This window comes from Bicyclus anynana, chromosome 8 (assembly GCF_947172395.1).
Source record: "Bicyclus anynana chromosome 8, ilBicAnyn1.1, whole genome shotgun sequence".
NCBI classification, from domain to species: domain Eukaryota; kingdom Metazoa; phylum Arthropoda; class Insecta; order Lepidoptera; family Nymphalidae; genus Bicyclus; species Bicyclus anynana.
Window position 1 is genome coordinate 14,059,189 of NC_069090.1, and position 22,932 is coordinate 14,082,120.

At 37.6% G+C, this 22,932-nt stretch overlaps 1 protein-coding gene across 9 annotated transcripts in view; it reads right to left on the reverse strand.

The window, feature by feature from the left end:
- LOC112048640 (T-box transcription factor TBX3) overlaps positions 1–22,932 on the reverse strand; it is a 160,882-nt gene that overhangs the window by 80,852 nt on the left and 57,098 nt on the right. For 7 of the 9 annotated variants that reach the window (XM_052882933.1, XM_052882937.1, XM_052882931.1 and 4 more), the window contains 2 exons: positions 21,591–21,704; positions 20,090–20,243 (listed from right to left, as the gene is read on the reverse strand). In XM_052882933.1, the coding sequence (XP_052738893.1) occupies positions 20,090–20,243; positions 21,591–21,704 (268 nt within the window). The remainder of the gene's footprint in view (positions 1–20,089; positions 20,244–21,590; positions 21,705–22,932) is intronic. The other 2 variants (XM_024086261.2, XM_024086267.2) reach the window with 1 other exon arrangement.

Here is a 22,932-nt window from a genome sequence, read left to right on the forward strand (position 1 = left end):
TGCAGCAGCAGTATACATATATCACTGCTTATGTCTGTCTTCCTAAGGAAAGGCTATGAAGTTTTGTAATTGAACATCGTAGAGTCAATATCTCTAAAAGATTTATATGAAACTAACTTAAGAGTTTTACTTAAAATAAAACTCTTAAGTTAGTTTCTTCTAAACTAGTTACTAAAGTAAATTACTTTAATAATAAAATAGTTACTCAAGGATTACGGATAGAATTGGCTTGTATCTATGTTTTTCAACTTAGCCATCTACCATCTAGCATATAACTTAATACCAAGAGAGATCGCTCTAAAAAAGTCGTAATAAATATGAAAAAAGCACGCAGCATTTATTATGTATGTATTTGCACGTGACTACATATGGCTCACACCTAAATTACACTATCAACGTTCAAACGGCAAACATAAAAAGGTACACAAAAATCGTTAGTTTAGCACCCCCCTTAATAATAGGCGATTTACCCCCTCGAGTTCACATAAGCAAGAGCCAGCTTTACCAGACCTGCGAGTAATGATCCGATAGTGAGACATTTCGGTGTCTATGAGTGAATTTAAGCGACGCACGGAGGTCGTGGTGTTCTGGTGTCGGGATGCGTGTCTTCAGCCCATCCCGCACTGGGCTGGGACTGCCTAATGCCACTTGTATCGGACGTTTTATTGTCACACGCTCGATTCTGTTGTGAGTTGTGAACGGCGAATTTTAGAAACTATGCTCCCGGTGACGGTTTTATTGCCCCTAAAGGTAAAATAAAAGCGAACTTGGAGTGTTTCTAAATTTTGCGGTGTTATTTCGGTATTTGTCGAGCGTTGTCACGTTTTACTGCCCAAGTTGTGGAACTACGAAGTGTTCTCGTGATCAGTCGGTATAATGTCGCCCGAATGTTAGATATTCGAATTCGTCGATCCATTTGTGTTTACAACTCAGTACATACTTTCATTGGTAAATTTTCGAGTGACATTTATGGAGAGGACTTCATAAATGTGCAGAATGGAACATGAAAACGAATTTTAATTCTTTAATTCATTCTCATTCTTATACTTCGAATTCGTCTCTATCACTCTGTTTATAGAATATTGCGCTAGAGACTAATTCAAACACACTATACAGTTAATATTAAAACATCAATCGATGCAGAAAAGTGTACCTATAGTCTGTAAAGTGAAGTTGGATTTGGAGGTTCATCTCTTTCTACAAATTGGACCTCGTGTTGTATGTATATAGTCGTATATAATTCTTAGTGCAGTCCTCAACAATAACTGGGTGGAGCTACACATGATATTTGGCTTACTAGTGTGCATTTGAGGCCCACCTATTGAATAGATCTGCTGATGGCATTGAGCATAGTAGGTAATAAGATCATGATAAGGCGTAAAATCGCATTTGACTGATGTACTCTCGCCACTGTTGTCGATGCCAAATCCAATCCACGTCTTCCAATGCAGCAGTAAATAGCTTCGGGGAGATCAGAGCTCCCTGTCGCACTCTCCTTGCTGCAATCGCTATTCGATTGGTATTTTGATCCTGTATAAGGACTGATAAGTTACTAAACAAGCACAAATGATTTGAGGTGCCTTGTAAAAATAATTTAGTATTACTTTTCAAATCAAATAATGAACGCAAAAGCGACAATCGTGTGTCATAATTCATACATTTCAGTGGTGTTCACTTACATTTCAGTGGTGTTCACTGTTCACTCAGTACGTGTCGTTTTCACAAGTTTCCCGCCAATTTTCTGTACACAAAATGGCCGCCGCGCGGTGTGACACGCACGTTTAGTAACACGCAATCCGCGTTTAAAAAGAACACGTTATCTAGGAAACGTGTTAATTATTTGGCTACTTAAATAAAAAAAGAAATTTATTACATCTTGTTTGACTTTAACATCGATAGTGTAGTTAATTAATCAAGAAAACTTCACTTGGAGTGAATGTAGCGTAATTTATTGCTATAAAACATTTAATGTACGCATTATATTTACACTTGTGTGTGTGTTTACGTAGTATGTTTGTGTAAACTTTGACAGGTTATGGTAATGAATATAGAGTAAGTAGTGTGATTAAAAATGGATAAAATCGTGAGAAATTAATAACAAGCTATTTGTATTCTTTTCTACCGTTATAAAATATATCCTCAATTATTATTTGGTTTTTCGGACTTAAATACAAATGTCTATGGGTTGGATCAAATACCATGCCGGCTTAGAATGATGGTTTTTCGTAGACTACATTAAAATCCACTCTACAGCGAAGGCTATTTTCTAGATTTTGTTTTGAGACTTTTTCAGCTTTGGCCAAACATTACTAATAGTTCCTTGTTTACTACGGCATTCTAAAAGAGTCATTTTTTTCTATTTTATTTACTTATAGCATTATTTCAGCTATAAATGTATCTACTGCCCAAAATACTGTATGTACATATCAGCTGTAAGTACACAAACAGTTATGGTCAGTTTTTTTTCAATTGACTAATTAAAAGTGAGCATAACTGACCCTACACTTTTAATTATCTCAAACTGGCCCTAACTATTGTCCCTCTACTCGCAACTGAGCGAGCATTGTTTCGAAGTAAGCGGATATAAACAAGTGTCAAGTGCGAAGTGCAAATATTGGCGCTGTCACTGCGGACAGCACTCTACATGTAACAAGAGACCGTACAAACACACAAATGTTCTAACTATTACAACAGTGTTACTATTGTTTTGCGAAGTTGTTTTAACCCTTAACTGCACTAATTTTACAAGTCACTTTTGGATTTTACTTGGGAAGTAATTTATTATCAGCGTATTTTAACGGCCTAATTTTGAGACCCTCTTTGTTGGTAGGTTTTATGGAACTTAGGACCCACCATGCTATTCAAACATTTGAGAGGTTAGTGCAGAATACGGTCATGTTCTTTTGATTCTATAATGACCACAATCAGATTGTCATGACGAATAACAAGACCGACGAGCTCACTGAGGAATTTATTAATATTAATTTATTAATTATAGAATATTTCGAATACACTATCATTTTGAATATAATAAAAATATAGCAACAGTCTAATATTAATATATTTGCAGCATACCCAAATTAAATTTTTACAACCCACCATGCTGAAAATGACTGAACTGAAAAAGTTAGCAATCGAGATTTCAATACGTACCTAAATTGCTTAAGTTTCGATACTTTTTAATGATGAGCATATAGGAAAAAAACAAACATACAATGGGGTAGTTGACTTATCAAATTTAGTATAAACAAAATTAATTTCGTGTAGTACATGGAATAAGGGTCTGAAATATATAAATATTAATTAATAAAAGTTAAGGATTTCTTATAAAACATAAAATAAAAATCGTGTATTTTTTCAAACGTCAAAAACGCTGTCGTACATTTTGTGACGTCACAATGTTACTTGATGTACTAAACGTCAAACTAATTGTTAACAAATATTTTTGATAAACGCTCCGTTTTTGAAGGATTTGTTATATTGACGTCATGAAACAGTTGAAATATCATCTATCATGGCCGACAGGCGTTTTGGCTCGTAATGTCAAAACAAATAAAAAAAATTGAAATTTTCATCTAATCACGTCTCGAAAAATTATGATATTTTTTTTCAATCTATTAGAACGACAGTGAACAATTTAAGACCATTTAAAAAAAGTCAACTAACAACATGAACTCGATCACACTTTGATGTCCGTAGTAGTGGTATCGAATGCTCACAGATTCGGTGGAAAGCGCTACAAAAGTGCATTTGATCCTTGGTAGCAAATATTTGCTCGATGCCCCCGTGGGACCGAACAACTGGACCCTCACTTATGTTAAATACTTTTATATAAAACAATAAGAGGGATAGATTTTTATTACTAACAAACCACCCTGACTTTTGCATGCATCATCATCAACCCATAATTCGCTCACTGCTGAGCTCGAGTCAGTCTCCTCTGAGAATGAGAGGGGTAAGGCCAATAGTCCACCACACTGGCCCAATGCGGATTGGCAGACTTCACACACGCAGAGAATTAAGATAATTCTCTGGTATGCAGGTTTCCTCACGATGTTTTCCTTCACCGATTGAGACACGTGATATTTAAATTCTTAAAATGCACACAACTGAAAAGTTGGAGATGCATGCCCCGGACCGGATTCGAACCCACACCCTCCGGAATCAGAGGCAGGCATAGGAGGAGGATTATGTAGTATAGGTATCTATACCTACCTACTAATATTATATAGAGAAAAAATTTAATTGATTGTTTGCACTGAAAACTATTATTGACTACTCCTAACATAGTATTTTCCGACTAGTTGTAGGAAAATCGGAATATAGGCCAGTTTATTAAAAAAAAATGGCAAACATTCTTTGAAAAAATGTCCCAGAGAGGACACTAACTAGTACCTACCTACTAAATCCGAACTTTATGTCGCTTCTGTTTGATTTTGTAATTTAGTAGATGGTAACAGTGATAAGTGTATAAAAAATGACTACTTATTATCGAAACATTTACACATAACTTAGGTCGAACCGCCTCAAGATATCGTCGGAACGATGTGTATAATACGAGTATGTTTATATGTATGTTTGTATGTGTATAATTTATCGACACCTGCTACTGACTGACGTGAGATATTAACATGTTTACATAACTATGATACTAAACTCTAATATTCAAAGATAGGAGCTGTGATAGCCCAGTGGATATGAACTCTGCCTTCAATTCGGAGGGCGTAGGTTTAAATTGAGACATGCACCTCCAACTTTTTAGTTCCGCATAATAGATTTTAATTATCACGTGTCTCAAATGGTGAAGGAAACATCGTGAGGAAATCTGAGAAATTTCTTAATTTTCTACGCGTGTGTACTACCAATACGCATTAGGCCAGCGTGGTGAACTATTAGCCTAACCCTATCTCATTCTAAGAAGAGACTGGTGCTTGAGCAAAATATGGGTTGCTAATAGATAATCTTGGACAATCTGTGCCGAAGTACCTATTTAGTTAGTAGTTAGTAAGGCCTAAAAAAGGAGATAGAAAACTAGAAAAATTTACTCAATATTATTTAATACTAGCTGACGCCGCGTTCCACCCGCGTGGTTACCGTTCCCGTAGGAATACATGGGTAATATGTCTTCCTCGATAAATGGGTTATCTAATACTGAAAGAATTTTTTAAATCGGAGCAGTAGTTCCAGAGATTAGCGCGTTCAATCATACAAACAAACAAATTGTTCAGCTTTATAATATTAGTATAGATTATTATTATAAAGAAAATGCAGCAAAGGATAACAATTTGTCGTCGTCATCAAACCATATTCGGCTCACTGCTGAGCTCGAATCTCCTCTCAGAATGAGAGGGGTTAGGCCAATAGTCCACCACGCTGGCCCAATGCAGATTGGCAGACTTCACACACGCAGAGAATTAAGATAATTCTCTAGTATGCAGGTTTCCTCACGATGTATTTCCTTCACCGATTGAGACTATTTAATTTCTTAAAATGCACACAACTGAAAAGTTGGAGGTGCATGCCCCGGACCGGATTCGAACCCACACCCTCCGGAATCGGAGGCAGAGGTCATATCCACTGGGCTATCACGACTCTTCCACTGACACAACAGTTTGTAGCCCTAACGAATTATTCGTTAGGCATCTTAGTAATTATTATGTACTTATCTACATTTTATTATTTTATTTAAATTCAAATTGATGTAAAGTAGTTACTCGTTTGAAACTATGCAAAGGAATTTAAATCGAATTGTTCTTTGTTAATCAAAAATTTTGTTAGACTTGATATTAATGTAGGTTTGTTTTAAATTTTATCTACTTAATCATTGTAATTTATGTAAATTGTAATTATCTTTTGGGTTAGAAAGGGCTTTAGTAGTAATCTCTTTGTAAAATTACGAACACATACAAAAATGACCGTGTTTTCACAATTATGTTTTAAAATCTATTTCACGTTACATCGAATTCAGTTGAGTTCATTTGTTTGTGACACGTACACACACTGTACATGTTTAAAACCGATTTTAAAAACGCTTCTACCAATCGGAAGCTGCATTATCAGCGACTAACATAGGCTAGGCATGTGTGTACCGAAGTAGGTATATGCTTGTTCCTTCTTAACGCTGAGGCTACTGAAGCAATTTGTCTGAAATTTGGAATGGAAATAGATTTGTAAAAAATTCAACGCGGACTGAGTCATGGGGACCCGCTAGTTAAAAGATAAACATGATAACTTCAATATATTTTTGTAGTCTCTATAAAAGCAAAACTGTATACAGCTGGTAGTCTATATTCGTCAATACTTTCAATATGTTATATTTTCATTAATTATTTTTGTGTCCGTGTCTACATTAGGCACAAGATTATTTTGAACTTTTTTGTGATTGTGCCAAAAGTGGCCACCCGCCGCGTTCGCTTTCTTTTGTTCCTGCGACAAAGCTTTAATCCGATTACGATCTTGTAATCTTGCCATTATAGGGCCGTTTGTAGAAACTACTTAGGTAATATACTTTACAAGTAATCTACTATAGTCATCAACTATAGTTGATAACTAATGGAAATGAGTTTTTTTTAACTTACTCAAGTTTTATATTTGCTACCTTTTTTTAGTCTGTAACGATGTTTTTAAAACTCGACAGAGTGAGTTTCAAAATCGTCTCTATCTTTCTCTGTCTATAGTATGGTGTTAGACAAAGACAGATAGAGGTGACATCGAGGCTCACACTGTCAAGTTTTGAAAATAGCGTAATAGAATATCAATAATAAGAAGTGGAAGACTATCGCCTACAAAATTACACAGGTGGTACAGAAATGGTACATATTAAGACACCACGACGGAAGCCTTGAAAAATATGGCAACAATCTAAAACAAAAAATATATATTTTTTTTATTCTCTACAAGTTAACCCTCGACTACAATCTCACTTGATGGTAAGTGATGATGCAATCTAAGATAAAAGCGGGCTAACTTGTTACGAGTAGGATGAAAATCCACACCCCTTTCGGTTTCTACACGACATCGTACCGGAACGCTAAATCGCTTGGCGGGTCGTCTTTTGCCAGTAGGGTGGTAACTAGCTACAGTATTGTAAGTTCACCGCGCACACCAATGCGCCACGGAGGCGAACCCAGGACAGTCTACCCTATAGCTTGGCAAATTTGTTAGTAACACTCCCGATGGTCCGCGCGGACCAAAGCCGCGTAACGAATGAATGAAAAACCCACGACTGATGCATCTCACTTCCCGCGCAGTCTTTCCCCCCGTCGCCCGGGGCTAGCTAAGCTATAACTGCACAAGGGAGGTCGTTAAAAAAGGCTTATCTAGGCCCATCAGGATAACACCACCAACGGCGCCTACACGCAATGGTGTACAAAAACACCGCAGCCTACAGCAGCCGAACCTTAAACAGGATTAAAATTCACACACCGCTTGTCAACAAAGGATACAAGGTTTTTTAAAAAAAAACGTTTCACTCTTCAGTAAGTTGTCTATTAGTCTTTTGAGAAAAGATTATAGGTAAGTTTCAATTAAGCATTTGCCATACTTCCTTTGAATGTAGCATTGCATTCGTAGCTCAGAGAGACAGACACTTCAACTTTTATTCGTATTGATAACATTGTAAGATCAGCGAGTCGCGAAGCTGAAGTGGCAATGGGCAGGCCACATATTTCGAAGAGCTACCCCATATCGGAAAGCGCAGTGTTGGTCGAACCCCACTAGGTGGACCAAGATGCCTATGATATGATGCATATGATATGATGTTGATAGCCCAAAGTTAGATATGACCTCTGCCTCCGATTCCGGAGGGTTTGGCTGGCGGGAGGCTTCGGCCGTGGCTAGTTACCACCCTACCGGTAAAGACGTACCGCCAAGCGATTATGCCGTGTAGAAACCGAAAGGGGTGTGGATTTTCATCCTCCTACTAACAAGTTAGCCCGCTTCCATCTTAGAATGCATCATCGCTTACTTGTAAAGAATAAAAAATAAATAAAAATGGTGTGGGTTCGAATCCGGTCCGGGGCAACTCCAATTTTTCAGCTGCAGAGAATTTCCTAATTGTCTGCGTGTGTGAAGTCTGCCAATTCGCATTGGGCCAGCTTGGTGGACTATTGGGTATTGGCCTAACCCCTCTCATTCTGAAAGGAGATTCGATCTCAGAAGTGAGTCCAATATGGGTTGATAATGATGATACTTGGTAAAATATCTAGATTTTTAAAAGATCTCAACTTTATAATTGAAGTCTACGTATTTCTGCTACAAAAAAAGCAGTAACCGTTTAGTCGCCATTTAGACTTGCATTGCACACGTCACGGCGTCGCTCAGCAGGTGGGGCCGTCACAAAAACAAAGCCCACCGCCGCCGCCTCCAAATGAAAGACGCCAAATTTCCCGTACACGGGCCATGCCTATTCTGAATGCCTCGCGCCCGAAAATACTCCGTAATTCATCAACAACCTATTCTTCGCACAGGTCTCTCTCGTATAGGAGCGGAAATTAGACCTTCCACGCTAAGGATAATGTCCAGTATAGATTGACTAGTAGGTAAATTTTGACACAGTAAAAATCATCAAGATATTGATGTTAATGAACATGGTCGAAGGTTAAACATGCTCTTCGGGGCACTGTGGTGTCACAAACAACTTTCCAAATACTATCTGATTAGGATTTCTTGCAAAAAAACTCGACATCTTTCATAGTCCGATTCAGAAGTCGATCCTACGATCTAATGATGCGTAGATCACTGACGTCCTACTCTATAATCAAGCCATAGAATTTTTAACGACAATAGAAATGCCGTGTGGTCTCTAAACTCCAGAGACCAGTGTCTTAATACCTACTTGGCCACAGTCTTATTTAGAAAACCTAAGCGGTTGAGACATATTTTTTAACAATACGTTAATACCCGTTTTAGTAGTAACTTATTCGTACAATAGATAGCCAGTTAACCTTAAGGAGGTGGTAGTAAGACTCAGTGATAAGTTACCGTATTAATTGGAATTCTATAGCCTTGTTAATTACCACATCTATGGACCATGCGTATTCTGTAACCACACCCGAAAATACTCAATAATTAATCCATTACAACCCTACCGCCAATCGAGGCGGTAAGACACCGATACTTGCGAAGATTTTATCACCCCCCACCTATTTAATAGAGAACAATTTACGAGAGGGCCCGCCGATCGCGCTGGATGCTTCGATGCCTCCCAAAGGACATCACCTTTTGATCAATAACTGTATATAAATTACGGAGCATATGCCCTTTCTTGTTCAAACAAGCGCACCGGTTTGCCGGCCTTTGTAGCCCGGTAACTGCTTCTTGGTCCATTGGTTAGTCTATGTGGCTTTTGATCACGAGGTCTTGGGTTAGAGTTACGAGTTAGATTATAAGATACTGAACTTTTTTTTTAAGAAATCGACGGTATCCGTGGCGGTGGAAGGCGCGATAGATTTACAAGACGGAGGTCCGAGTTCGATCCCCGGCTGGCCGATTGAGATTTTCTTAATGGTTCAGGTCTGGCTGGTGGAAGGACATTCTACCGGCAAAAGCCGTACCGCCAAGCGATTTAGCGTTCCGTTAAGATGTCGTGTAGAAAAGAAACCCAAAGGAGTGTGGATATTAAGGAGTGGGCTAACTTATTAGGGGGAGGATGAAACCCGCTAATAAGTTAGCCCGCTCCCATGTTAGATTGCATCATCACTTACCATCAGGTGAGATGGTAGTCAAGGGCTAACTTGAAAAGAATTAAAAAAAAAACCAGTTAGCCCGTTAGTACCCGGGAACTTGATGATTTTAGACTTACAACTTTTACTCTGCCATTGCTTTGGAGAACAGATAAAACCGTATATCTTGGTCATTATCATTACCATTAGATAATGGTCGTTAAAACAGCATCATCACTCTAAACCTGCCAAAACACAATCGAGCAGTGTGGTGGGTCTAAGCTCCATATCCCCTCTTCTATCAAGAGGACGGCCTGATAATCATGTAGGTAGGTATTTATCGGCGAAGTTCGCCCGTTGAAAGTTCTAGAGAAAACTGAAAAGTATTTCTTAACTTCCTTGATGAAGTTGAAGAAACTCGAAGACAAGTTTACTCGAAATTATGTTTTCAAGGTGAAGGATGTTTTTAAGAAAATACGTAAACATTCACGTGAACTTAATAAAAGTGTATTTTTTTTTGGATTGGTCCTGAGTTGGAGTTCTCAGAGGTTAAATTAAGTTTTAGTTCAAAGCGCTAGGGAAGTTTGGAAGTCTATACAAGATGGCCAAGTCCAGTGTTTAAGTCCTAAATTAACTTCAACTAGCAGACGCTGCGTGGTTTCACCCGCGTGGTTCCCGTTCGCGTAAGAATACATAGGGATAATATATCTAACACTGAAAGAATTTTTCAAATCGGACCAGTAGTTCCTGAGATTAGCGCGTTCAAGCAAACAAACAAACAAACTCTTCAGCTTTATAATATTAGTATAGATTTGGTCTAATAACATAATATCTACTTCATCCGTGTCCAACAGTGGAATTCATAGACATTGTAGGGGCACCCCCAGAGGATCATTCAGCCGCTGAGTGTCGAATTTAACCTCTATTTGTTTGAACATTTGACACTCAGCGGGTCAGCGAGACACTAGAAAACACATATGAAACTATATCCTTTAATGTTCCTTCAATTAACTTTGTTAGTGCTTATTTTGTAATAAACCTTACGCGTAATGATAAAATACAACCAAACGCAAAATTCTCTATAGCGATATCATGGGTATAACAAAAGCATTATTTGCAGGTTAGCTTCTGTTACCATTTTAAGGCGGTATCGAATAAATAAAACCCCAACGCAGCTGTGTCCACGGGTATACCTTCGGCAGTACAATGCGCTACTTGAAACGAATTAGACGCTCGAAAGACGCCGGCTGAGGATTAGCCTTTCACAATTAAAACGTGCAGACATCGTCGAGTTCATCGTTGACGTTGACGTGCGAGCCACAGAATCACAGAATACACCCCCGGCTTTCATTCTGAGCGCTCAAGATGTTTTGATTTGCAAAAACGGGCGCAGAAGGCTGCGATTAGCGGGGATCGAAACGCTGAGGTTTTGTGCTCTTTGTAACACGGGTTGTTCATTCGTGTAGTTATGGGGTAATTTGGTATACGTTTTTATGGGGTATGAATTATGACTGTAGGTAGGTGCCTACATTACACCACTATGTTAATATTGTAATCGCGGCTCTAGACGGCGTTCTTTTTTCGTCGCCGTTGGTAATTGATTCTATTTTCAGACACATTTATATTTTTTATGGACTTTGTGAGAGAGTGATTGCTCAGTAGATACAACCTTTGTTTTGATTCTGAGGGCGTATTTTCAAATCCGGTTCGGTGCATTTACCTATAACTAGAGTTATGTGTATGGAAATTAAATATCACGTGTCTCAAATGGAAATGGAAAAACATCGTGAGGAAACCGGCATAGAAGAGAATTTTCTTAATTCTCTACGTGTGTGAAGTCTGCCAATCCGCATTGGGTCAGCGTGTTGGACTATTAGCCTAACCCTTCTCATTCTGAGAGGAGAGTTTTGCTCAACAGTGAGCCGAATATGGGTTGTTAATGATGACTTATTATGACTGAGTTCATTATTTCTCAGCTCAACCCAGAATTCAAATCCAGGACCTCGTGAAGCCACATAGGGTCCAACGGGGTTGTCCCAATTACATATAAATAAGTATCAACCCATATACGGCTCACTGTAGAGCACGAGTCTCCTCTCAGAATGAGAGGAGTTAGGCCTTAGTCCACCACGCTGGCCAAATACGGATTGGCAGACTTCACACACGTAGAGAATTAAGAAAATTTTCAGGTAGGTTATGCGAGTTTCCTCACGATGTTTTTCCTTCACCGTTTGAGACACGTGATATTTAATTTCGTAAAATGCACATAACAGAAAAGTTGGATTTGTAAGCCCGGATTCGAATCTACGCCCTTTGATTCGAAGGCAGGGGTCGTATCCACTAGGCTATTACGTCACTAGTATGTTCATGAATAATTACAAGCGAAGCCCAGCCGGTAGCTTTTATAAGCTTTTTATGGTGTAAGAATTATGAGTGGAAGTAAATACATTATCCTATACTATGTTAATATAATGGTGTTCACCTTTCAGGTGACAATAATGACATTACTTTATACACTTTTGGAAAATTGCGTTGTAAATACTTACTAGTTGTTTGTGGACGCAGTGTTACATATTTGGATAACCGTCGGGTACATTAACTTGTTTCTTTTTTTATTCTTGCCATCTGTATTCTACACTATTGTTTCTTTTTTCATTCTTGCCATCTATACTAATATTATAAAGCTGAAGAGTTTGTTTGTTTGTTTGATTGAACGCGCTTATCTCAGGAAGAATTGGTCCGATTTGAAAAATTCTTTCAGTGTGAGATAGCCCATTTATCGAGGAATATATCAAGCTCAAGCTTTCGAAGGCCTCCGTACCGCCAAGCGATTTAGCGTTCCGGTACGATGCCGTGTAGAAACCAAAAGGGGTGTGGATTTTCATCCTCCTCCTAACAAGTTCCTTCGCTTCCATATTAGACTGCATCATCACTTACCATCAGGTGAGATTGTAGTCAAGGGCTAACTTGTAAAGAATAAAAAAAAAAAGCTCAAAGCGCGAAGTTCGTCTAACACCGTCAGTTATCTTGGCTCAAACCAAACAGGCCCAATAAAAGGTGGTCAGGCGCCGGGCCTTTAATCCCATAATTACGAACGCTTTTGGCGACCGTTAAACAGTTAAAAATGTCATTATAATTGACGACACGCCAATTTATATCTTAGCGTTGTAATAAAAACCAGTTCTAAGCTGAGAGCATTGTAAATAATGCTGATTGCCGACAATATATCTACCGGCGGGTGGATTTGATGTCGCCGAGACTCCACTCGAGGTGATAAAACTTGAGTCGTGCGTTTATGATGGAGTGACGACTTGACAGTTCCGAAGACCTTGTATGAATACATTGCAGACTAGAGTGTTATTCATTGTTATAGTTATAGCATGGGTACGGTGACAGTCGCCTGTATGATAATACGTACTGTTATCATGAATCGCGGCAAACTTTCAAGAGTGAACTGTCATCCGCACCATCCTGCATGAAACTGTCACCTAAACTTGATAAAGTAAAAAAGTCTACGTAAGCAGATTTATCACAATTATTTATATCCAGCAAAAGTAAGCAAAGCGCACGCTACATTTAAGCACCGTGGTGGGTCTACGTCCTATCTCCCATTTCCAAATAGGAGGAAAACCTGCCATCACACTAATATTATAAAGGCGAAAGTTTGTGTGTAAGTGTGGAAGATACTTACACACTTACACACTCACATAGAGTGTGTAAGTATGTTTGTTCCTCTTTTACGCAGCAGCTACTAGCGATTTGGCTGAAATTTGGAATGGAAATAGTAAATTTTACTCTAGGTTTACACATAGGCTACTTTTCATCTCGGAAAAATCTATGGTTCCCGCGGGATTTGTAAAAAAACAGAATTCCACGCGGACAAAGTCGCGGGTGTCCGCTAGTAAAACCATAAAAAATAGACTGATAATGAAAGAACTCTGTCAATACAAGCATATCATACCAATATCGACAACTTACAAAACGCGGGTCTATTGTGGCACACAAAAGCCAAAATTAAAAGGTCGGGCTACAAAACGAATGCATGTTAACACATCGATAATATCTGTATGAAAAATTGACGGCCATACAAAAATCGGCATGTTGGACGGACAAAAACAAAGGGACTATCTCGAACACATCTTCTACCTGTGTGTTACTATGTCAAACTTGCGGTGTTATTCAAACCGTCGGGAAAGTTGGAAAAAAGTTCGTTTTCTCGTTAGAATAGGTGTAACTTTTACTTATTTCACTTTTGTTTATAATAAGTTATCAGTTTCAATTATTTTAACGGCTGAATGAAATGAAAAGCAAAAATTACAATTAAGAGTGAATTTATTGTAATTAAACTATGTATTTAAATATTTAAATACAAAATAGGTAAGCTGGTTAAAAAGATCTGAAATTATGTTTTTTAATTAAAGTTTAATCATTAATTAATTAAACGAAATTAATAATTTAAACACTACAAAGCGCAGTGTTGGTCGACCTGCCCACCAGGTGGACTGACGACATCAAGCGAGTCGCAGGTATTCGCTGGATGCAGGCGGCTCAGTATCGTGATGTTTGGAAGTCCCTACAAAAGGCCTATGTCCTGCAGTGGACCTCCATCGGCTGACATGATGATGATGATGAATGATTTAAACAAATTAATGTCAGATAATAGTACATTGTGATATAAATGCGGTAAGTTGAAAACTACAGCCGAGGCGATATTGCAGCTCGAGCCAAAGGCGAGAGCTATGGTAAGGAAGCAGATGCTGTAACTATCAAAGCTCATGTATGTCATACGACGTTTTATAACACATTTGCGAGGAAACACACATTCTTAAAACGAATTTGCATCTTTGCCTGTTTTCCTTATGATGACATTTTGATACGATTGCCGGGCAAATGTGTTATAAATAGGTTATAAATAGGCAATATTTTCAATCCGTAAACCTCAGAGTAAAACCGAATACCATAATTGAATAAAACAAATCTTATTAATGCGATTAAGCTAATTTTGATAAGGTTGGACGCCATAAAGAAAGGTATTCAATTAAAAAAATACCTCGCGACCGCGCAGTCAGCTGTTGTCAAAATTCTACGCATACCACACCGCGTTGAGCCAGTCGTTATTTCAATTACCCCTCGTCAAAGACAAAAGACCTGACAACAAAAAAGGATCCAACAAAAAACGAAACAAACGCTCATCAGAGGAATTAAAAAAAAAAAGAAAAAACTTTTATCTATGATTGGATCGCGGTTGTGTAAACGCATTCGAGTGTATTATGTTAGTCGGCACCGTTTTCGGTAGCCTTTTTTTTGAAATTGAAACTGGACTGTTATTTTTTTCGTGTGTTTCTAGTTTCCGACGGGATATCCGTGTTATTTATGACTGCAAAAATAGGTAGGCAACTACAACTACCTACCTATCTACTGCTTATAGAACCTGCCTACTTTTAGGCACCATTATATTATTTTTTCATACAAGCATACGTAGACCGAGAAATAAATAGACGAGTGATTGGCGTGCTGTTGTCAAGCAAAATGTATACTTTTTTGACGTGATTGACACTAGTCAAATCTACCTATCAAAATAGGATATCTTATGCACTGAATCATTTTTAACTAACTGGTCATTATAACAAGTTAAAATTGTAAATTTGTGCTCCCAGTACGTGCATTTTATTGTATTTGTTTACAAAAGCATAAAAACCTTCTCCTAAATGACTATTACCATGCATATTTGACCCATTGTTGGGTCAGTTAAAACGACACGTGACTTGACGCCGAATGTCGAATTGCCTTACTCGTTTCGCTACAAAATGGACGCTTAACTTTCTTTCAGGGAATGCGAGGAAATTATATTTATCAGTCTATTACTTCCTATGTCTGCGGAATTTAATATCTTTCAAGTGGCGTACATTTATAGATGCAAAAATGCATTGCCGAAACTGAATTACGAACATGGATTGATTAAGGAGTTTCCTGTTTTGTACAATTTTTACCTACAATGCCAACCCTAGTTGAAAACCTTGTGCACGTCACGTAATATACATAGTTACTGAATGCAGGTGCCCGGCAACACAATGTCTAGAATTTACACTTGATCCAATTATTAAAAGTAGATCATACACTGTCTGGCCGGAGATCATAGACAAATGATGCAACGAACTAGGTCATAATCTAATTACCACGTAGACAGGTCTAGATTTGCTCAGCAGTTTTATAAATAAACTAGTATTCTTTCTTTTACTATTTAGTTTATAAAGCAAGAGTTACGTACAATATACCTACTAATATTGTAAACAATTAAAAATGTGGTATTCTAGGGGGTAACCTCTGTATCTACTGAACCGATTGTGATAATTTTTTACCCCTAGAAAGAGGGTCTTCTCTCCTGACTCATCACTTCCCAATCCTGAATTAAGAATTATAACTGAAAAATTCTCAGAATAAAAAAAAACTCAGTCATTTCTCAGTAGGTCATAATAAATGTAAATTACAGACATAAAAATGCTCTAAGTATTAAAAAAATGAAAAAATCGTTTTCACAGATTAAAAACCCACGGCTGAATAGTCTTCAGCCTCGCTCCCTCGACACCCGTATCGATTTAGAGGTTACATTACACTCGAACAGATTAAGCAAGGCCACTGAGGCTTGGATTCGCGCCATTCTGACAAGTGTGCTTAAGGTGCGTTTCCACTGGCGCGACGAGCGGAGTAGAGGCAAGCTGTACTGCAGGCTTATTCACTGTTTGACGTATGCAAGTTGACATCTATGAAATTCGGATTCTATGAAAAAAAATGACAAAAATGTCGCCAACTGGTGGATATTTTTAGTAGATAGATGACATTTTGTTAATTTATTTGATGATTATTGTAATAGGTTGATAATGAAAACCAAAATAGTGAATAGGCCAACTGATGCCAAGCGTTTGTAGTGCACAGTTGGTTTTAAGATAGTAGTAACTCGAATAGGTACTAGTCTATATGCATATTGAAACCACTTCACTTACCATCAGGTGAGATTGTAGTCAAGGGCTAACTTGTAAAGAATAAAAAAAAAAGAAAAAATGGTAAAATATTTCCAATACGCATTCAAGTCGAGAAAGGGTAAGCAGAAAATCTATGAATAACGCGAATTTAGTGCACAGTCAGCGTCAAGATACTTGTAACTAGGCAAATGCTTATATGCATTTGAAATGGTAGGTACTCGGAATTTTACTTTACTTTACGGAATTAGTGAACAGCGCACATAATTATTTAAAAAAAATAAACTTAATTTTTTATATTTGTCTGTGGTATGAAATTCCACTTAAGCCAATCGATTTGAGCAATAAACCCCGCTCCCACTGTACTTCAGTGGAAACTCACCACTTTCCACGATTCCGATTTTCTCGTATCCGCTTCATCGGAAACGCACCCTTATGGCGGAATAATTTTTCAAATACCTGGGGGTGACTTGATTTGCACAGATTGCACTCACCGGACATTTTAGAAGTGGGATCGGGGCTTAATTTACGCGCCTCGTGACGTCACCGTAATAATTGGTTAAGCTGTAGTTTAAGCCGACTCAGTTTTGTGATGGTTATAAAAAAAACCACTGTTTATTTTTAAGATACTGGTGGATGACCGCGACTTCGTCTGCGGTTAGACCTCTTTAATCCAGCTCTATCGCAAAATCCGTACTTAGCGGACAACTAACTATACCTAATCTACCTCCCTGCCAAATTCCATCTTGGCCTTTCACTTTTATATATTTGGAATTATTAAAACATATAGGTAGATTGTTGGTACACGCCGTTAATTTTTTATATATAACGGATTATAAGATAGCAAGAATATAAGTAGATATATTCGTCAGATTTTTTTTTGTCAGAACATTCGTCCGATTTTGGACAATATTTCTTTTATAAGACGGAGTCAACAAATATGATTTTCCTTAATAAAAATGAAAATTTGCAGTTTATGTTATGATGTTTAGGGCAAAACGATGGCGAAATAAACGCGAATTCCGTTCATCAAACGTTTATATTAGTCAATTTGATTCTTGATTGAGGCAGGTGTAGACCAGAAGTTAATGCTTCCTTTTAGATCTAAAGCAGACGGTCGACATTTTGTCGCAAATATCACAATATTATTTTAACATTCAGTATATAATAATAGATAATTATTATAAAACCATAGCAAGCAACAGGTAGATAATAAAAGTTGTAAAATAATAAAAAAGCGGCCAAGAACGAGTTAGAACTCGCCCATGAAGGGTTCCGTAGCAGCAAGTAACATGAACTTCTTGCTCAGTAATGACATATACACATTATATATACATATTACGATTACGATTTATGACGTATTAAAGAAACTACTTACAAGATCTCGTTCAAACCAATTTTCGGTGGAAGTTTGCATGGTAATGTACATCATATACATTTTTTTATTTTATCATTCTCTTATTTTAGAAGTTACAGGACGGGGAGGGAGGGGGGGGGGGACCACGACACACATTTTACCACTTTTCAAAGACTTGATAGTTTAACGGAACTGTTAATTGATTTATTTTATTGAAAATCACATTATATCCAATAACAAAGCTTTACCTTATATATTGTTTAATGCTTTGTTTCTTCGATTTTGTTTATTTATATTATATAGGTAGGTACTCGTACTTAACTGTGCAAAGACAGTCTTATTTGTATTTGTAAGTGAAGACAAGGGTTTCATTCGTCTGTTGGTAAACTCACTTTGGCTAAATGGTGATTGTCTACCGTGTGCTCAGGCTTTAAAAGCGCTGATTATTTATGGTAAATATTTGACAAAAATACCATAATTAACTACATTAATTAACGGAAACACGTTTCTCTTAACCGGTTTCATAATATTACAACACTTCATTATTAATGCTAATATAAAAAAATACACGATTTATAGTTTTTATATGATGTAGTTTTAGATGTTTATGATAGTTCTTAGTTATTGCCAATATTATGTGTTATAAAAAAATAAAAATATATCGTGTCTGCGGGTAATTATACCTGACCTAAAATAATAATTACAGAAACATTAGATATTTTAAGAAGATAGCTAAAAATAGAAATTAGTTTAGTTTGTTGAAATTTAACACGTTGTCTCATAAATTCAAAACTATTAAAAAATAATAAAGTGTAATAAGTAGATATAAAAATTATTTATAGGTGAAAATTTAACGCCTCTAAAATCTAAGCTTCTCTGAATTAAAAATCCAAGATATTTTTATGGTAGGTAGAGGCTACTTTTTATCGCTCCATTTGTCGACTTAAAGCCTGTCGCATAAACAAATCAACATATTTATCTCTTTCTAATTAAAGGCGTATGGCAACTTTTCTTTTTCTTTCATATGGTATGTCTATAAATACTATTGCTACATAGGAATTTTAGCAATATTGTAGCTGTTTTAGCTTAATGATGCACGTGTCTATTAGTAAAATATCACTGGCCTAAAATAAGAAGTTGTTCGAACTGAACAACCGATAAACAACAATTTCAAACGTATCAAGCACAACAAAGTTTTAACAACAATACGTTAACAACCATTGCATTGCACGTCATAACAATAATCCATTGAAACGTACAAAAAGTATGGCCAAAGTAAATACCTTGATAACCGTGACCGACACAATAGGACCCCGCAGGTCGTCGACAGACTCGGCCCAACCTTTTTAATTATAATATCACTCGAATTAAAAACTTTTTTGTGGCTCCGAAAAAAAAAACGCTACTTCGGGACTTCAATGGGTCGAAGTGGGCTTAACCGATTGTGCTGCAGACATGGGTGATCATTTACCGCTCTTTGACAATGTAATATTAATACTGTTTGATATTTTGTAACATGTAAGCTTAACAATGACGTACAAGAGCAAACGCCTACTTGGTATCAGTGGATTTTATTTTCATCTACCGTTTTTTTTTTATTATTTCAAAGCTCTGGGTTCTTGACCTTTTGAGCTTACTGACAAAATATCACTGTCAAGTTACGCAAAGTTACTTAACTCTTTCCTGCCTTAAATAAAAGTTTGTACTTTTTGTGAATATCTATGAAATCTAAATAAATACCAATTACTGGACCGATATTGATTATTCTTTTCATGTTTGAATACTTTAGGGATGTTAAATTGGATTTGGAAGTTAGCATCACGATCGTTCTAGGATTCTTCTTCTATTTTTTGATCACTTTTGACACTTCTGCACCAAGAGATCATGGGATCCATCTGCCTGTTTATTGTTAAGACCACTCCTAGTCTTTATTTATTTGATAGGACAGGTATATTGATCGTATTTCATTTTCAGAAATTAATTCTTTTGAATAGATACTAACATTATTTAAAGCGTAGACATACATAACTGGTTTATGTTACGGTGTTGCAAAATCCACTGACGCCAAGCAGTCTAGAGAAGCAGGTACTCACGAATCCGTGTTTGTCGCTGATGTTGTTGGTCAACTTCAGCTTGTGGAAGGAGACCACCTTCTGCATCCACTGCTCGCCCGTGGACGGCGAGTCGGGGTGGATGTACATCCTTTTGGGCATCTCCGGGTCAGCCTTGCCGGCGACCATCCACCGGCTCCGGGAACAAAACAACAACATTAACTTCTCCTACTTACATATGCAAGCAAATATAAAGTAAAAACAAAGAAAGCAATGAAAGAGAACGCGTGATATCTGGTGCTATTGTCAATCACTCTAAACGACAAATTGATCGACATGAACCACCGATAGTAAAGCTCGTTCCAACAGTCCAGTCAATATACGTTGAATAGCTCATTCGTCGACACATGTTGCTTTATGAAGATTTGACATTACTTTCAGTATATTATGTCGAACGAATTGCTGAAGTCATGACAATGTTCCTCAAGCAACAAGGTAGAATTCATATTGGATATAGCAATTGATAATAAATCATTAGTTGAAACAATAATTCATAAAAAAATAGACATTTAAAACATCAATCAAATTATAAAATCTCCACTTTTATGGCATAATATGAAAACTGTATATGATTGTTTGACAATAGCTAGCTAGCTGTTCACATGTCTGTCTTGGCTTCCAAATGCTCATTAAACATTTAAAGAGACTATTTTGTTGTCTGCACACGATAATTTAAAATAGCACATAATTATAATCAAGTACAATAAATCACACTGACGATAGCCAAAAACTAATTAAGCATCTACTAATGAAAGTGAAACTAATTTTAATTAAAAAGAACACACGGACTCAAGACAGGTGGCCGCATACATTATAAAAGTTATGACGTTATAAACAAAGTAACTTTTATACACAGTTTAAAAGCGTAACAACTGGCGAGGCTTGGAAATAATTGTTTAACTATAATGTACAGAACTAATGAACAGAAACGCTTTGCTGCATGCACTAAAATTAAAGCTTGATGGTGATACGATTCACAGATTGACTATAAGTGCATATGAATATTGCAAAGATCATGCATTCGGAATGTCTGATGATGAAATAAACAGTACTCTACAATATCTTGTAAGCAATGTGAATAAAAGAGGTCTGCGTACAGCGGAATATACCGTAGATACGAAAATAAATCTGCGCCAACGAATCGACGGTTACAATTCGAAAATGGGCTAACGATACGTGATGTGATTTGAAATTAGACCAGATTGTGTTCAAATACGGCATTGCACGGCAGAATATCCGGTTCGTTAACAGAAAAAACGAAGATATTTAAGAAAAAGCGACAGGTGCCGTACGAATTAACTAGAAAAAGTTTATTACGCCGCGCAGATCCCTATCGTTCACATCTATTACGCATGCTTCTTGCCTCATCGTTCTTTTACGAATTACATTAAAATAAGATGGACCCGTCAGTCAGTGTTACCGGTCATATTCACCACAATATCCTTATTTTAATTTAATTCCTTCATCTCCTCTTTATTTATACCTGTTGTGGAATTTGTATCTGCAATCGTCGGCAGCTACGATGTCCATTAGCAAAATGTATTTTGCTTTTTTATCAAGACCAGAAACGCGAACTTTGTAGGCAGGAAACATACGTCTGCAAGCAATACGAGAGAAAAACATGGAGTTGTTCTTTGCGACAACGATTTGACATCGCGTCGATTGTGAGACATGCCGCTAGACTAGTTTCACTTTTTGTGCCCGTTTGATCTCAACATACTGTTTCAGCTTGTGATCTCGCACCGCACTCATTAGAGGTATTTACATAAATTGGTTCTCAACTTCCCGGTAGTTTATTAAACTTTCAAATGGCCATTTACGAAGTAAAACGGACACTGTTTCGAATTTATCGTTTTTTTGTACTAGATTTCTGTTCGTGGTACCAATTAGCGTAGAGGCGCGGCGGCTTTGGTAAGGTGTTGCAAAGTATTTGCGACGGCTAAAAATTAAATCCACTAAAACAAACCAAAAACGGCAAGGTGGGCGACCATTGTGCGGTTTTGTGTTGTCGCGAAACGTGACCGTCGCACGTGATCGTATGTGTACTTGCGACATAAACATCTGAGGCACTCTACCGGCCGACGGGAGAGAATTGTGGGTCGCCCTCTGTGTCTTTGGAAATGTTCAATCAAGCAACTATCTCGCGAACAATTCACATGTCAGTGATTTGTAATAATTAATTATCATATTAACGGCGCTAGACGGCTGGTCTCTTTGTCGGCGACGGTATCGGTTTACGGTTGAGTCACAGACGAATTTTCAATCGGAATGCTCGGGTCGTATTAATTAACGGATATTAAATCGAAGTTTATCGGTCGCATCTCGATGTTGCCAAACCTGCGAGCGGCGGTTTTGATTCTCGGCCGACCGGCGGCCGGACATTAAACAGAGAGGCGGAGTTATCGTGCCGTGTCATCAGAAATTAAACAATGTACACGATCAAATACGATGATTATTGATTTCGGATGCGAGGCCGGAGATCAGTTGCCGTTGTTGTGAACTCGGAAGAGTTGAGTTTGCCGCGACACCTTTTGTTTTATCACAAGCGCCTGTTTTGTGTTACTTTATAGAAACCAGCTCGCTCCAAATTCTCACCTCCAAATGCTGCCGGGTCCACTTTTTACGTAACCGCTGCGGCGTTTGAAACAAAGATATTTTAATGATATTACCCATCGGATGCGCGTTGAATCCTTAATCGACGGGCGATGCGAGGCGATGCTTTCCTTAATGTCGTTGCCCTTAAATTGAGCGTAGTTACGGATTGTTTACAGACAATTAAGAGCGTATCGGAATTAAATTGGTGGGAACTAGTGCAATGTGTGGGC